Raw genomic sequence first — 13,954 nt, 5'->3', positions numbered from 1 at the left:
TATGGCTTCAGGCACCATGTTGTTTAAAAACACACACACACAAAAATACCCCCTGTAAAAGTGACTTCCCCTAATGGCCTGCGAGTGAGAATTTTTTCACCTTGAATGAACTTGTTTTGCTAGTTCACTGCCCTGAAGTACGTTTACACAGACCTTTCTTTTGCGGCTGTTTGTCACAGGTACCCGCCAAACATTGCACATCATGTTCCCATGAATGCGCATGAAAAGGTTGTAAGATCTTGTCAGTTCGCTTCATCTCCACAGCCGACAGGTTCTCCATCCGACACAATGGGAGAGACAGAGGAAAAAAAGGCACATTCCGAGTCAGTGAGCCCTATTCTAGTATTTAAATGGTGTCTCATCATCATCATCATCTTAGAAATGCAGAGATCCTATGGATCATTGAGTCCAGCCCTTGTCAAGGAGGCATAGTGGGGAATCGAACTCCCAACCTCTGGCTCTACAGAGGCTTAAACCACTGAGCTCAGCCTTCCATCCTTCTTAGGATGGTAAAATAAGTACCCAGTTCACTGGCGGAGCGGGGATGTGTGTGTGTGTGTGTGTGTGTAAGTGTTGTTTCTACAATTACATTGTAAACTGCCCAGAGAGTGCTTTAACACTATGGGGCAGTATACAAGTTGAAACAACAACAACACTATCTATAGTCTCCCATATCCAAATGCATGTTCTTCACTCTTAAAAGGTAAAGGTTCCCCTTGACATGTAGTCTAGTCGTGTCCGACTCTAGGGCACGGTGCTCATCCCCGTCTCCAAGGCATAGAGCTGGCGTTTGTCCAAAGACAGTTTCCGTGGTCACGTGGCCAGTGCGACTAGATACGGAATGCCGTGACCTTCCCACCGAGGTGGTCCCTATTTATCTACTCTCATTTCTACATGCTAGGTTGGCAGGAGCTGGGACAAGCGACTCTGCAATAGGAAGAGCTTCAAGCCCCAGCCATTAGCCCTCTTCCAGAGGCAGAGGAGATTTAGGCCAGGTAGCACTTCCCAATCTATGATATTATGGGTGGCCACCCCAAGGGAGGCCTGGAAATCCACAACCAGTAACCGGGACTTCTTGATGGACGCCACATTCTGGAACTCCCTCCCGGTGGAGGTGTGAGAGGCACCTTCCCTCCTCAGCTTTAGGGGAAAAGTTCCAGACCTGTCTTTCCCCCCTAGCTTTTCACAGCTTGACCTCTGTTTCATTTTGGTCTCTGCAACTTTCTGCGGTTCATGGGCTGATTGTTACAATTTTGCCACTGTCCTTTGTTTTTTGTGTAGAATTTTATATGTATATATAGTTAGGTGTGGGAGGATATTTGGTGCAATGTTTTCATTTATATACCATTACAAATTTTATTCTGGTTATGTTGATTTCCTAATTGTAAGCCTGGCCAACTAGATGGGCAGGGTAAAAAAAAAATGAAATGCACGAACAAACGAACACTTGTTGCTTCTGAATGCGACACAGAGTCAGCAAATTTCACAGTGCTGTGAATATCTTGCCTCTATTTCCACCTCTTTCAAAGCACCCTTTGCAATCCCTTTAGTGTTGTACTTTGCACTGGCCAAGATAGCTGCAGGCTTTTCAAATCCACCCGGATTTCAGAGATCGTAGCCCTAAAGTTTTACAAGGTTTGTCGGTCACTAAAGGCATGTGAGGGAGTAAGAATTTTGTTAAGCATAGCCACTGCAACTGCTATGGTGGAAGCTCTCACAACCTGGGAGCTGTAGCTCATCCGCTCTACGAGATGCTCTCATGGCAGGTGTAAGGGGAAGAGTCTTCTGTGAGGGAGGAAAGAAATCCAAAGCACAAAGGATTTTACTTGTCATCTGTGTTAGCAATACAATGCTACTGGTCTTGGCATGGATTTTATTGCAGTGAAACATAACTTGGGGATTACAAGGCTTTGCTGATCATAATAGCTGCCTGCATCTGAGAGCAGCTTGTGTGTGTGCCTCGGCCTCCATCTTTGCTCTCCAGGTTTCAGAGAAAAGTTGGATCCCCTAATTGCTGTGGTGTTTTCAGCCATGCAAAGGCCTTCCAGATCTTTGACAACTGCTTGCAGACCTCTGAAAAGGACAATAAGCAAAGCAGGACTCTCTCCAACCAAAATATATGTCTTCTAACAGTCTGTTCTTGGTTTGCCAGCAGCAAAGAAACTACAATACAGATGAAAACTCTGCTGAGTTCAAGAACTCTGTAGGGTTTCCAAGCACACACAGATGGGGCTGTTTTCTATAGTCTACAGAACTGTAGGAAGATGAAGTCTGTCTTCCAGAGTTTTGAATGTTGGGCTAAATTCTTCTAACTGTCCAGCAGAAGTGCAGGGATTTACAGAGCAGGATAGCTTCAAGTACCCCAGAGTAGCCCATCCCTTTTCTCATTAACTGGCACTTACAGTCTCAATAACTCACTCTGAGACATTAATTGGAGAAAGAATAAAAATACATTTTCTTTACAGATCAACAGCAACCTGACAAACTGACTTCAACAGACTGAAGAGAGGGGAAAAAGACACAGAGCAGAGAGGCGGGGCCCTTAGAATTCAGAGGCAGGGAAGAAAAGATTGGTTAGTGCTGCATAGATTGACAGTCACCTAAACCCAGAAAGGTCCCTTCCAACCAAACCTGCTAAAGGCAACATGCAAGGTTGCAAAATCTCTGATAGTATGAATGTCATGCGTTTCCAATTCCTGTGCTTTCAAATCTCATGCAGAAGTCAGGAGAGTATGGGCATTTCCTTCCTTTACATGAGATGGCGGTATAACCATTGGTCCAGCCAGCTCAATGTTGTAAATTGGCAGTGGCTCTGCCTTGTTTGAGACAGGGATCCTTTCCTAGAAATGAGGGTCTATAACTTCCAGAAGGGTTGAACCTTGAATTCTTGGGGTGCAAAGACATACGTTTACTACGGAGCGATGACATTCTTTTTGGGCAGGCCAGAAGTGAAATACCTGTTTTGGAAGGGAAGAATACAACTCGAGGAAGAGACTCATCTCAAAAGGTACCAGGAGCAAGATATTGGGCAGCTACATTTATGAAGTTCTGCAGTCCATCCCATAGCTGTGAGATTTAGAATTGTGAGGAAGAGCAAGAATCTGAAGGTTTCTTTTCTCTTGGTTCTGTTTATCATCGGCAGAACCAGCGACACAGTTAGGAAATGCTTTAAAGGAGAGCTAGCAATGACTTTCTAGAGTGATGTGAAATGTTTGGGCATTAATTAAGGGAACCTGGGTAGGTAGCAAGAATTCGGAGGTATTTGGGACTGACACCCTTCTTGTCTGCCTTTTGAGTTTGGAGAATGGCGTTGGCTTTTCTAAGTCTGATCAGACATCCCTATATGAATGCATTTGAAGATGGTTCAGAAACTTCAGCTGATTCAACATCCAGTAGACAGACTACTCAATGGGCCAGTTCTAGGGAACTACACATGGGCACTTTATTGTTGTTGTTGTTTAGTGGTTTAGTCGTGTCCGACTCATCATGACCTCATGGACCAGAGGACGCCAGGCCCTCCTGTCCTCCACTGCCTCCCGGAGTTGGGTCAAATTCATATTGGTAGCTTCGATGACACTGTCCAACCATCTCATCCTCTGTCGTCCCCTTCTCCTCTTGCCTTCACACTTTCCCAACGTCAGAATCTTTTCCAGGGAGTCTTCTCTTCTCATGGGATGGCCAAAGTATTGGAGCCTCAGCTTCAGGATCTGTCCTTCCAGTGAGCACTCAGGATTGATTTCCTTCAAAATGGATAGGTTTGTTCTCCTTGCAGTCCAGGGGACTCTCAAGAGTCTCTTCCAGCACCACAATTCAAAAACATCAGTTCTTCAGTGGTCAGCTTTCTTTATGTTCCAGCTCTCACTTACATACATCACTACAGGAAAAACCATAGTTTTGACTATGCAGACTTTTATTGGCAAGGCAATGTCTCTACTTTTTAAGATGCTGTCGAGGTTTGTCATCACTTTCCTCCCAAGAAGCAGGCGTCTTTTAATTTCATGGCTGCAGTCACCATCTGCAGTGATCTTACAGCCCAAGAAAGTAAAATCTTTATTAAAGGGTATGAAATGTGAAACACAGCACCACAGGGGCCGTGATGGCCCATTTCCCACTCTCAGAACCAGTCAGGCCAGCTCAGGGGCCCTCTGACAGCACCGGGAAGCAGCCTGGCTGGTCCCTCCCCTGCCTCTGATCAGGAATTTTCTTATTGAAGGAAATTGGGGAGAATCGATTTAACTTGTGGATGTGAGTACTATTGAAAAATATTGAACTTGTGAGTTGCCGTCAAGGCTCAGCGGTGGCTGGGTAGGTTCAAGGTCCCTATTCTTCCTCCCTCTCATTCTTTAGCTTTTCATCAGTAGACCTTTAGTCTAGATGAGTGGGGTAGAAATCTTATAAAATAGTAACAAAATCAATAATAATAATTGATTGGGCAGCCTTTCAAATAGAGGATTCTCCTCCCTAAAAAAGCCATGGGCCCTCCTAGAGGAGGGCAAACATGTGAAAAATAGTGCTTTTCCTACTGGTAACCCCAAAGATGCTGCAGTGTTGTGTGGAGAGAACATTTTCCTGGTGAGGCGGTTGCCCCCTGTATCATAGCCTGCATCATTGTTTCAATCAAAAGACTGACCATTTTGTGACATAGGTTCATCCCCAGTACTCTCAGGTTGTTACTTACATAATATAGGCCTTTTGTTTCCTCAGGCGCTCGCTGCTTCAATTAGAGAAGCAATTAGGCAGTATTATTTCTCAGCCTTTTAACGATTTCCTGTTCATCAGAGGGGAGCGTCAAGTCAAGTGTTCTCGGAACCAAAGGAGACTCACCACCTTTTGCCAACATTAGAAGTTCAAGGAAGGTAGCGGAATAGTCGTTTTGAAAGGAACACCATAGCAGCGGCCCAACCGAGATGTCAGCAATGGCTTTCCAGACTCTTATTTCCACGAAAACAGCCCTGCTGGATGTTGTGAACTGTGGAGGTGGGAACGAACAAGAAAAAGTTGAATCGGGGTGGTTTGTGGTTCGTAGCGAATCACGAACTACCCACAAACCCTGGAAAAATGAATCAGTTCACTGTTTGTTTTTCCGATTCATGCCAGGGCAGAGGAAAAACTACCACTCCCGTCCGCTTCCTGCTGCCCCTGTCGCCACGCTCTCTGGTCCTGCCACCTCCTTTTCTCCCCTTCTCTGCCACTGCCATCTTCAAAGGCAGCCCCTGGCTTCCCTTCCGGGAGCCAGGCCTGCTGTTTCTGCACATGGGCACACTGATCAGCTAATGGGCCAGCACATGCGCAGAGACAGCTGGCCCAGCTTCCAGATGGCAGCAATGGAAAAGGAAGAGGAGGCAGTGGCAGAATCAGGTTGGGAGATGACAGGGCAGTGGGAAGTGAGGGCACCCATTTTGCTGAAGCAAAAACTGAAGCACCGGACAGAAAAAGAGTTTGGCGCTTCGTTTCGTTTTGGCAAAATGGAATGCAGAAATGAAAACGTAGTTTTTCCTGTTTATAGGTTGGTTTGGGCTAATCTCCATTGATAATTATACAGTTAATTTTTTAAAGAAAAAAAAATTCCTGCCTAAAGTGGATTCTGTAAAGTCAATTTGAAATGTCCAGCTTCTATTCTTAAGTTATGCTTTGTTCTGTTTTCCTGACAGTGCTTTGTGCATTCTGGCTGAAATCCAGTGCTGTATCACAACCAGAGTGGTTGTCATTACGTGCTGTCAAGTCAGGTCCAACCTTCATGGCCACCCTATGAAGGACCAATCTCCAAAACTGCCCTGTTCTGAACTGCCTGGCCCAGCTCTTGCAAAGTCAATCCTGTGGCTTCTTTTAGGGAGTCTATCCATCTCATATTTGCTCTTCCTCTTTTCCTCCTGCTTTCCACCTTTCCTAGCATGGTTGTCGTTTTCCAGAAAATCCTGTCTTCTCATGACAGCCTCAGTTTCAATTTGTTTGTCTCCAGTGATAATCCAAGCTTAATTTGATCTAGGTGCAATTAGCTCCCTCCCTCCTTGATTTTAGGAGACATCTTGAAACCTGGCTGATTTCACAAGCCTTTCATGGCCTTGCCTCAGACTAATCTTATCTTGAATAACTGGGTTTTTCTTCTTCTTTTTTCTGTTGTGCCTATGAATTTGCTGTTGCCATGATCCTAATTTTAGAGGTTCTGTTTTTTTGTATGTCATCTTATGTCAATTTCTTATTGGTCTTGTGTGCTTATAATATATTACTTGTATGCCACCCAGAGTATTTGGGTGGGATAAAAATATCATTAAATAAATAAATAAAATCTAGAATAGGTCCACTGAATCCATGGAATTTATGGAGTGGTTGACTCACCTAATCAGCTCCTAAGTAGTATAAAAAGATGCTAAGCTGGAGGGGTTAGAATTCTGGGAAATGTAGTCTTTGAAAATGGATTTCCTGGGCTGTGAGACTTAGCCATCATTTGAATAAACCAACTGAAACTGGCGGAATCCATTAGTAAAAACTAATCAAATCATTTGTGCTGCCAGTTCTCCCCAATGTTCAGCCAGAAGTTCTTCGTAATGTTTCTGTCAAATGAGGTACTCAGCAGTGATGTAATGGTAAATGTGGAAATGCAAGTGCTGATCATAACAGTCCCCATCGTCAACCCTGCTCCATCAGGAGAATCCAAATATGCAGGCTTCCGATTCAGTTCATCGTATAATCCCCACCCCCAAGTAAGGTGTATGTCTTTTATAAAGCCAGTGGTTCTCAATGGCTTATTCAAGGCCAAACCACCATCAGACACTTGGCATTACAGCAATACAGGCTCCAATCCTTTGGCCATCTCATGAGAAGAGAAGACTCCCTGGAAAAGACCCTGATGTTGGGAAAGAGTGAAGGCAAGAGGAGAAGGGGATGACAGAGGATGAGATGGATGGACAGGGTCACTGAAGCGACCAACATGAATTTGACCAAACTTTGGAGGCAGTGGAGGACAGGAGGGACTAATGTGCTCTTGTCCATGGGGTCATGAAGAGTTGGACATGACTTAACAACTAAACAACAACAGTTGTCAAAGAGAACACCTTCCCAGAAGGGAAAATAGGCTTTGATCTGCATTTTTTGCATATCGACTTCCTGCTGTTTTCCATGGGTGAAACTGCTGTAGCCATCCAGACAACACACAGTTCTCTCGTCGCTGGAATCAGCAGGCACACAGGCAGCGGACGCTGTCTGTCAGGACTCCAACAGCAGAAGCTGCCTTTGATCTTCCCAGGCAGTTCCAGTTGGCAATCTTCATGGGGATCTTCCCATATTGGAGCACCAAAAAAAGGTCATTGCCCACTGGGCTTCCCTGGGCTTCACTTTGAGTCATGTAGTCAACAGGTTTTAAATCTGATGCAAACTGTGGAGTTAATAACCAATTAATTTGAATCAGTTGACAGCCAGAGAAGAGGGAGCTTGCAGTTAGCAGCATGTGGTTGGCATGTCAGACTTGAACTGGAGGTAGCTGGGTTCACACCTTGATCCATCATTAAATTTGTGACCTGCTGCTGACTTGGACCAGTTACTGTGTGAGCCAAGTGTTCTTCACATCTTTATTATGCGCATAAAATGAGTGCACAGTTTTGATAATCCATATCCATGTATGCTTCCTAGAAGTCAGTGTATGAGGAACATTATAGGTAAAGGTAAAGGTTCCCCTTGACATTTAGTCCTGTTGTGTCCGACTCTAGGGGGGAGGTGCTCATCCCTGTTTCAAAGCCGTAGAGCCAGCATTTGTCTGAAGACAGTTTCCATGATCACGTGGCCAGCACAACTAGACACAAAACGCTGTTACCTTCCCATCGAGGTGGTACCTATTTATCTACTTGCATTTACATGCTTTTGAACAGCTAGGTTGGCAGGAGGAGGAACATTATAGTACCAGTGTAATATACAATCTGCCATGCGTGAAGCTCATTTTGAATCATTTCAAATACCCAATTGTTTTATGTTTGTAACATACCTTTAATGTAAAGACAGACACTTTTTGCCTAGCTTAAAATAACACAAGTAGCAGGTATTAATCACACATTGAAGACCAAGTACCAATCTCAGGGATAATTGAACAAACTCCACCCCACTTCTTGAGCCTATATCGTGATCTGTTTTTAATCTGTGCTATCTTGCTATTTTCCTTCCCACAGACTCTTCCTCTTTTTCTATCTTCTGGAAGGCACAATGCAGTGTCAGTAAGAAGGACCTGGTCCTCACTTCTTCCGTCAGTGGACCTCATGGGAAAAAATGGCAGTGGACATCTGAGCATCTGTAACATGGAAACCAATGTGTCCTATGTGGATTTTTACCTCCACCAGCCACTCATAGCTGCCACCTTCATTATCTCCTACCTTCTCATCTTCCTCCTCTGCATGGTTGGCAATGGAGTGGTGTGTTATATCGTCCTGCGGAGCAAACACATGCGGACGGTCACCAACCTCTTCATCTTGAACCTTGCTGTCAGTGACTTGCTGGTGGGGATATTTTGCATGCCGACCACCTTGCTGGATAACATCATATCAGGTGGGCCTCATACTCTTCCTAAAAGAGTTGGAGACATTTCATGTTATTGGCAACGTAGCCTGCAATAACCAACGTCAACCATCTCAATCAGGACCCAACCTAAATTATACTTGATAGGGCAGGATTGAAAAACCCCATTTTTTGTGTGTGTGATCAAGTAGTGTGCTTGTATGATGGTTCTGCTTTTGGTTCCTAGAATTCCTCAAAAGTCCTCACTAATCCATAACAATGGTTAAACTCTGAATTTTCAGATATTCAAACTGTGCATCTCCCTTTACCTATACAGCCCTTTGGGTTGTGCATTGGGTATATTAACGGGGGAATCACATAAGCAATGTAATTGGCTACTTCCATGACATCTAGTTTAATCCTGGTTATATCCTTCATTGTTAGTGTGGTGTGAATACAGCTAAGATACGTTCTGCTGATTTAATTCTTTGTTCTTCAGGTTGGCCCTTTGGGAGTATTGTCTGTAAGATGAACGGGACCGTACAGGGAATCTCGGTGTCAGCTTCTGTTTTCACATTGGTGGCAATTGCTGTTGACAGGTATGACTTTGTAAAACCCCAGAAATGGGTGCAGAATACAGACTGTCAGCTTAGGCCTAGCTCTTGCTCAGAGTTCTGTTCACTGTTGGCCTATGCTGTTTGTAGCTTAATAGTGCAAGAACATTACAAAGGCTGAGATCTTACTGGTGTTCCTGTAAGGTCTATTTAACGTGCTGTGGCTAATTGTGGCTGATTGAGGAGGCACCAAGGCACATCTTGGTTAAGTAGTCAGGCACATGGCTAGGTGCATGGTTGAGATATGCCCCAGCGCTGGTGCCGGGAAGACTGGCCCAACCAGGACATGAGAAAGATGTCAGCTGGCCAAAATAATCTATGGCAAGTTACACAAACTTAATCAGTAGGATTTTGGCCAAACTACTCAAAGAGTAGAAACACAATCATGCAGAGACAGGCTAATTCTTCGTTAATGGCCCCCACTTTAGAATCATAGAATAATTGAGTTGGAGGGGTCCTATAAGGCCATTGGGTCCAACCACAGGGCAGTGCAAGAACCCAAATCAATGACTATCTGAAAGATGGTTGTCCAGTTTGACCTTGAATGCCTCCAAGCATCGGAGTGAATTGTAGTATGTAGATTAATCATCATAAATAAAGGATTTAATTAAAGAAGAAGAAATATGTGCTAAGAAACCCCCAAGAGTAGATTTCCACTCTTTGGGATTTCACAAAGACCCACACAAACACAAAGGCAGTTGTATCTGTGAGCCTGACCCTTCAGAAATATTTGAAAAACCTTTATATTTATTGTCTGGATGGTAGAATACTTGACTGTACAGTGGTGCCTCGCTTAACGAGCGCACCGTATAACGATTAAATCGCATAGCGATCCGTTTTTTCGGATCGCTAATGCGATCGCACAACGTTTTTCCCATAGGGAAAAATTCGCTTTGCGAAGACCGGTAAGCGTTTCGCTTACCGATCTTCGCAAAACGCCCCCCGCCGATCAGCTGTTCGGCGGCCAAAATGGCCGCCGGAAGCCGGGAAATGGCCTAAAATGGCCGCCCGCAGCGTTTTCGCGCCCTCGTTAAGCGAGGCGAGGGCGCGAAAATGGCTGCCGGCCATTACGAAGCTTCGTTAAACGGTGAGTATTTGGCCCATTTGGAACGCATTAAACCATGTTTAATGCGTTCTAATGGGCTTTTCTGTACCGTTTAACGATGCTTCAGCATAGCCAAGGTTAATCCGGAACGGATTAACCTCGCTATGCGAGGCACCACTGTATAACTCTTTTGTGAATTTGTGAAATTTGTGATACTGAAATCGCCAGCTGGAGAGAGTCATGGAATCCAGATAATGGTGACAGCTGGCTATAATAGAACATCCTTCCTATCACAGGGAGGTACATTTTCAAATCTGAGATGGGAGGAACAAAAATCTTGTAGGCATCTTGCAAAATCTTGCAGGTTGACCCTCACACGGTTGCTTTTTCTCTCCATCCCAGGTTCCGTTCCATTGTTTATCCATTTAAACAAAAGCTCACTGTATGGACAGCGGTGGTCATCATAGCGGTCATCTGGGTTCTGGCTGTTGCTATTATGTGTCCCTCTGCCGTGATGCTGAAGGTACAAGAGGAGAAGCATTTCCGGGTGGTGCTGGACTATGGCAACAAAACCAGTCCCATCTACTGGTGCCGGGAAGACTGGCCCAACCAGGATATGAGAAAGATCTACACAACGGTACTCTTTGCTAACATCTACCTGGCACCTCTTTCTCTCATTGTCATCATGTATGCTCGGATAGGCATCACCCTCTTCCACACGTCCTTGCCAGCGGGTGGAAAGCAAGGCCAAGAGCGCCACTCTGTTTACAAGAAGAAGCTCAAGGTCGTCAAAATGCTCATCCTTGTGGCGCTGCTTTTCATCCTCTCCTGGCTCCCTTTGTGGACTTTGGCAATGCTCTCAGACTACGCTGACTTGAGCGAAGCGCAGTTGCAAACCATCAACATCTACATCTACCCTTTTGCTCATTGGCTGGCCTTCTTCAACAGCAGCATCAACCCTATCATCTATGGCTTTTTCAACGAGAACTTTCGTAGAGGTTTCCAAGCAGCCTTCCAGCTTCAGCTCTGCTCTCAAAATGTGATGCCCCGGGAAATGTATTCCCAGCGGGGACAAAGCAATGTTGTTTTACCAGCAGCGGTTCCTCAGCAGCCCAGCCATAACCTTACATCAACTGTTGCAAAGAGATCGACCCCAGAAGGAAACTGGATGGGTGAAACCCAAGTTTTGATGATGGAGAATCTGGAAAAAGCCATGAATAACAATGGCATGGGACAAGACTTGGCATAACCACCTTCAGCTGATTTAGTTGAGTGACCTTCATGAGTTAGTCATGACATTCAAGCCCTATCTAGCAAAAAAGAAAGAAAAAGAAAGAAAAAGAAAAGTTCTTTTAGGATTCTGTGGTTTGCACAGAATTCATAATTTCTATATGATATTTGATTGCTAGGAATGTGGGGGCAGGAATGCTTTTCTTACATTAGTATGGATTTGGAATGATTCCGTCATCATCTAAGAGTGATACAGTATTTGGATTGCTTGTCTAGCAAGACCTGCCACAGACTAAGTTCTGGATTCTAACAGGATGTCATCTGCTGCCAAGCTAAACACAACATGCATGTATATATGCGCATGTGTGTGGAGACATGTGGATGCATGTGCAAGGTTTATTTTACAAAATATGTGCTGCCATGTGCATACAAGGTATGTGGATAACACTTTTGCAGGCCATATTTCATTTGAATACCACAACATTCAGTGGAAAAAGCTGTCATGGGTTGCTAGAAACTGCTGAATAAACAGAGTCTGCACAACCAAACACCTCATGGCCTTAACTTGGGGGATAACATGTGAATATTTTGAAACAGCTCTTTTATCATTCATAAAGCAGAGGAAAGCTTCCTCAGAATTCCTAACATCCGTAGCACTCCTCAAACGGTCCCTTCGCCCGACCCTCCTCCTCTTCTGAAATCTGGTTGGGTTACTGACAAAGGTGGGAGCCCAAACTCTGTGCAAAATATTGTAGAACTTCTCTTTTCAGGGCCTCCACCCAAGTAACAAAGAATCTTGTGCCACATTAAATACTATCACACTGAGGAACGCTCCATCCAGGTGGCAGCACATGGATAGAGGAGAGGACAGGAGAGAAGGGGGAGAGTAGAGGAGAGAGAGAGGAGAGAAGAGAGGTGAGGGGAGAGAGGAGAGAAGGGAGAAGAGAGGAGAGGGGAGAGAGAGGAGAGAAAAGAGAGGAGAAGAGAGGAGAGGAAGAGAGAGAGGAGAGAAGGTAGAAGAGAGGAGAGAGGGGAGAGAAAGGAGGGGAGGGGAGAGGAGAGAAGGGAGGAAAGGGGAGAGGAGAGGAGAGAGAGGAGAGAAGGGAGGAGAGATGAGAGGGGAGAGAGAGGAGAGAGAGGAGAGAAGGGAGGAGAGGAGAGAGAGGAGAGAAGGGAGGGGAGAGGAGAGGGCAGAGGAGAGAAGAGAGGAGAGGAGAGAGAGGAGAGAGAGGAGAGGAGGAGAGAGGAGAGAGGAGAGAAGGGAGAAGAGAGGAGAGAAGGGAGAAGAGAGGAGAGGGGAGAGAGATGAAGGAGAAAGAGAGGAGAGAGGGGGGAAAGGAGAGAGAGAAGATAGTTGTAATGATGGCCCAGATGCAGCCCTTTCATCAGTGGTGCCCAACCTTGGATAATCCAGGTGTTCTTCAACTGCAACTCCCAGAAACCCCAGCCAGTACAGCTCTTGGTGAAGGCATCTGGGAACTGCAGTCCAAAAACGTTTGGGTTACCCAAGGTTGGCAACCACTGCCTTACACCAGCTAGCACACATGAAGAATTCAAATCATGTTGAGCACTTGAGAAAAATACCAGGATTGCTCAGTGCATCCTTCATGAATTGCAATCATTCAGTGAAGCAACTTTGCTCCATCATTGTTTCCTTAACTATGTGTACAGCTGTATGTATGTGTATTTAACTAATGTTTGAGTTTATATTCTGCAAGCCTGGTTGTTATTAAAAGGAGCAAACCCACTTATTTTATTTTTTTATTTAAAATATTTTTATCCTGCCTTTCTCCTTTAAAAAAAATGACCCAAGGTGGCTTACATAATTAAAAGACAATATTTAAAAGCTAAAAACAGTAAATATACAAATATTTAAAAAGAATCACACTAAATATCGCACTTAAAATGGTCAACAAAATCAATACCACAAAAAGATTCAAAGCAACAAGGTATAACACTTGACTTAAAACTCATCTACAGGCATTCAGTCACTAAGGAAAAGCTCGCCTGAAGAGAAAGGTCTTTGCCTGCTTGCTGAAGGGCAGCAACGGGAGGGCTAGAACCAAAAATAAATAAATAGATAGATAGTTACAGTTTTCTTAATGAGAAATAAGTGAGATGTGAAATTTTAGCAAAGGAAAATAATAAAAAGGTGCATTTTAGCAATGATGTAGAGAGAGAAAATTACCCGTTTTAAGTGCAGCCTGAATATGAGGCATAAAAGAAAGAGACTGTTTTTAAAAACCTGAAGATGGTGAGGGGAAAACACTGAGGGAGTTAAAATAAGGAACTCTGTGTTAGCCGGGTTAAGTTTCTGATGTTGGAGAAGCACCCCAGCTGACATATTAGACAAGCAATTTAAATATATTTTTGAATATAGGAGGAAATCTCCGGGTTAGAGATGGACGTGAACTTCCAGTTTGGTGGTTTGTGCCAGTTTATGTGTCATTCAAATGGGTATTTGGCAGGCATCCACCCAGAGGCAGCACCCGGAGGAGGCTGGGCAGAGAAGTCGGGGGGGGGGGCTTCCTCTGAGTGGGCACGTGCCAGAGGAGGCAGGGCTGGGACGTTGGGGGGGGGCTGCCTC

The 13,954-nt window shown here is 44.7% G+C and overlaps 1 protein-coding gene across 1 annotated transcript in view; it reads left to right on the top strand.

Moving 5' to 3' along the window:
- NPFFR2 (neuropeptide FF receptor 2) overlaps window positions 1-13,444 on the top strand; it is a 33,008-nt gene extending 19,564 nt beyond the window's left edge. The window contains exons 2-4 of the mRNA XM_073002093.2: window positions 8,157-8,529; window positions 8,978-9,077; window positions 10,540-13,444. Coding sequence (XP_072858194.2) covers window positions 8,244-8,529; window positions 8,978-9,077; window positions 10,540-11,386 — 1,233 coding nt within the window. The 5' untranslated portion in view covers window positions 8,157-8,243 and the 3' untranslated portion in view covers window positions 11,387-13,444. The remainder of the gene's footprint in view (window positions 1-8,156; window positions 8,530-8,977; window positions 9,078-10,539) is intronic.
- Window positions 13,445-13,954: the final 510 nt, after the last annotated feature.

This window comes from Pogona vitticeps, chromosome 5 (assembly GCF_051106095.1).
Source record: "Pogona vitticeps strain Pit_001003342236 chromosome 5, PviZW2.1, whole genome shotgun sequence".
Taxonomy (NCBI): Eukaryota; Metazoa; Chordata; class Lepidosauria; order Squamata; family Agamidae; genus Pogona; species Pogona vitticeps.
This window is presented reverse-complemented; position numbering and strand designations above follow the sequence as displayed.